Here is a 3,606-nt window from a genome sequence, read left to right as displayed (position 1 = left end):
AGTATGCCTCCTTGGCTCTACCAGTAAACAGCGGAGCGCCAAGATATCGAACCGGAAACTCTCTCCTTTGAAAGTGAGTAACCCGCTCAATTACCTTTTTACGGGCTACGGTGATCCGAGGATGTACTAAATATCCACTTTTCTGCACATTTACCAACTGGCCCGAATCACTTTGGTACCAGTCCAATATCTTTATGACCCTCCTTAACGAACCCGCTGCCCCATTGGCAAAGATAATTATGTCGTTAGCAAACGCCAAATGAGACACCGCAGGACAGTGCCGCGGAACCTTGTATCCCACGCCACGCGACTGAGACACAAAGGGCATTTAAAGCCCTGGACAACACCTCGGCCCCAATGATAAACAGTGAAGGTGATAATGGATCCCCTTGACGTAACCCTCGAGACGATTTGAAAAAACCATACAACACCCCATTCACAAGCACAGAGAACCACACATTGGAGATCAATCTCCATACCATGTCAATGAACCTTTCACCAAAGCCAAACCGCCGCAAAACTGCAATGAGAAATGGCCAAGAAACCCGATCATATGCCTTAGCCATGTCTAGTTTCAAAGCCAAATTACCCCCCCCGGCACTTCCTTCCCATATCCGACATCAGCTCCTGAGCCAGCAAATAATTATCCGCAATCGATCGCCCCTTAACAAACCCACTTTGTTGGGGAGAAATGATCCGAGGTAACACACTAGACAACCTTGCCACCAAAATTCGAGAAATAACTTTATTCAAAAAATTACTCACACTAATAGGACGAAATTGAGTAAAATCTTTAGGGTTCGTGTAGGGCTGTCAACGGTCTGGGTCTAGACCCGAACCCGGACCGGACCCGTCAACATTTTCTGGGTACGGGTAGATATATAGACCCGTGTCCCGGACCTGAACCCGGACCCATTTTATCTAACAGAAAAACGGGTCGAATACGGAATATACCTTACCGACCCGTATTAGACCCGAACCCGTTTTATTTAATTAATAATTAAAAAATATATACCTTTCTATCCTAATTATTCATATCATTATCAATACTACTTTTATTCCCAAAATTTTCCAACCCTAATACCCACCGCCGCACATCCCTTTTTCCCCTCACTCTCTTTTCTCTTTTGCTCTGCCTCCCGCCTCCGCCATTGGTGACCATTCCATCTCCAGCTCTCTGACTCTCTCCATCTCCACCTTCAAAGAACCCCAGATCCAAAGAAACCGCCGGATCTGGCTAGCTAATGAGAAACGAGATCTTGGAATTTCTTGAGGTGTCGATTTTAGCTACTATTTGGGTGCTTGCTTTCCATGATTGGTGTTGTTGAATTTGTATTACATTAATGCTTTGCTTCGGCTTTTACCTTTTCCCACTTGAGGTACTAGATTTCAATCATGTCTGGCCCATGATGAATGATGTGGAAAAATATGATGCCCGTTCCTTTGTTTGATTGAACAAACAAAAAAAAGGACCGACTGCTTATATGAGGCAATGATAATTTTTTTTATTATCAATACGAAACTAAATAGAAATCAAGATTTTGAGCTTTTCCGTAGCTTGGCTTGGTGAACTCTGGAGGGTCTGTGAGGGGTATGCAGAGGGCTCAAAAGGAAAATTGGGCACTTTTGGTTCATTTTTCCTTTTGGGTTCTTTATCTGATTTCTCTCATGCGGCAACTGTTGTTTGTAGCCATGGCAGTTTTAGCCTATCTTGATGTTAGACTCCAATCTGAGCCTCCACTTTTCGCTCTTCAAGTTTTAATAATGAACCCACAACCTCATAGAATTTTTCTTATTCTTTTTGCTCAATTTTCAGCTATATTCTGGATCTGTAGTTGGGAACATTCCTTTTGAAACAGAAGTAAGCAATCCTCCATTCTGGTATTTTGCCTTTTTCCGGGTAGGCCCGACCCGGACCGGGACCCGTCAGTTGTGGGTCCGGTAGAGAGATTAAGAGACCCGTCGGGTATTTGGGTCGGGTCCGAAATTAATCCAGTATGGCGGGTCCGGGTCCGGATTTATTAATTCCGGCCCGGACCCGGCCCATTGACAGGCCTATTCATGACCTTGGGTAATAGGACAATAGACGTAGCCGTAATGAAACGAGGCAGTTCAGCACCACAGAAGAAACTCACAACCGCCTTGTACATATCATGAGCTACTACCTCCCAAGCCACCGTAAAGAACTTCCCTGAGAACCCGTCTGGCCTAGCGGTACTATCACCATCCATCCCAAAGACCACCCCTTTCACCTCCTCCAAAGAAGGAACCTCTTCCAACCTCGTGTTGTTAATTTCATCCCCAAGATTAGGGATAACATGCAGGAGGTGAAAGTCGGCCACAGGGTCAGCCGAGAACAACTTACTAAAGAACCGGACCGCCTCCCATCCAATCCCCTCATCGTCCATTACCCATCCTCCCACGGAATCCTGAATCTTGTGAATTCTGGATTGAAACCGACGTTGCTTGACCACCGAGTGAAAGTATCTTGAATTCCGATCACCGTGTTGTAGCTACTTGACCCTGGCCTTCTGACTCCAAAACTGTTCCTCAATAGCTAACTGCCGATTCAAGTTAGCTTGCGCCTGCTGGAGCTCCAAGTGAGCCTCGTCAGAGAGATCAACCTGTACCCGCATTTCTGCCTCTGCCACTGCCGCTCCCCCCTTCCTAACATTCTCAAACACATCTCCAAAAACCTGTCTATTCCAGATACGAAGAGCCCGGGAGACATTCTTCAATTTTCCCCACACTACCGAGAAGGGGGACCCAACCACCTCCACTTGCCAAGCTGACTTGACCATGTCCAAGAAACCCACTTTGGAGGGCCAAACGTTCAAAAAGCGGAACGAGCGACTCCTACAATCAACTTTAGGCGCGAGCGAGATGAGTAGCGGAGCATGGTCAGACGGGGCACGCACTAGGTGGGACACAGAAACTGAGAATGGACAATCCAAGCACTCCATATTGAGCAATACTCTATCTAATCATTTCCAGATGCGCGCCCTCCCTAATCTGTTATTACACCAAGTGAAACTACTACCTGAGAAACCTACATCGAATACCCCCCCCTCATTCATAAATTGAGAAAGTTCAAGACCCTCTGCCAGCCGAAACTGCCTGCCTCCTTTCTTCTCACTGCCAGAAATAATAAGATTAAAATCACCCACAACGCACCAAGGCCCCTGCCCAGGCTTATCCTGCAGCAGCCCCTCCCAAAGCCGCTGTCGCTCATCCCTCATACACTTGGCATGAACAAAAGAAATTAATAATGGATTCGGGAACTGGGGATGCCCCCACCGGATTGAAAGATGCTGATCCAACTCCCCAACCACCTAGCCACCAACCGGGGAACTAAAAAACACCCACAAAGACCTGGGCATGAACTAAAAGACCTCCCTTGAGGCTTTTAAAAGCATCATTGGGATCTATTAAACTTTGAAAAATCTCACTTGGCTCTTTTTTAATAAACATGTCAACCCATGTCATGAAAAGTATAAAATTTATTTGACAAAAGAGAGGATAATTTCATGCCAAAAATGCCCTTATGTAGTTTATGGATTTATTACAAAACTGCATACAAATAAAATGATAGGACACAAAAACAAC

General features: G+C 45.7%; 1 protein-coding gene across 1 annotated transcript; it reads right to left on the bottom strand.

Annotated features, from left to right (window-relative positions):
* Positions 1–2,513: 2,513 nt before the first annotated feature.
* Positions 2,514–3,239, bottom strand: LOC140004798 (uncharacterized). The gene is made up of 2 exons (XM_072044944.1): positions 3,041–3,239; positions 2,514–2,935 (listed from the first exon to the last, which is right to left on the bottom strand). Exons 1-2 carry the CDS (start codon positions 3,237–3,239, stop codon positions 2,514–2,516), a joined length of 621 nt encoding a protein of 206 aa, XP_071901045.1.
* Positions 3,240–3,606: the final 367 nt, after the last annotated feature.

Source organism: Coffea arabica, chromosome 4c (genome assembly GCF_036785885.1).
Source record: "Coffea arabica cultivar ET-39 chromosome 4c, Coffea Arabica ET-39 HiFi, whole genome shotgun sequence".
NCBI lineage: Eukaryota > Viridiplantae > Streptophyta > Magnoliopsida > Gentianales > Rubiaceae > Coffea > Coffea arabica.
Note: the sequence above shows the minus strand (reverse complement) of the source record. Positions and strands in the feature narration are given on the sequence as shown.

Coding starts and splice junctions, on each gene's coding strand:
- LOC140004798 (XM_072044944.1), bottom strand. CDS start 3,239: ATGAGGGATGAGCGACAGCGGCTTTGGGAGGGGCTGCTGCAGGATAAG. Junction 2,936..3,040: donor ATTCGATGTAGGTTTCTCAG/GTAGTAGTTTCA, acceptor GTCCATTCTCAG/TTTCTGTGTCCCACCTAGTG.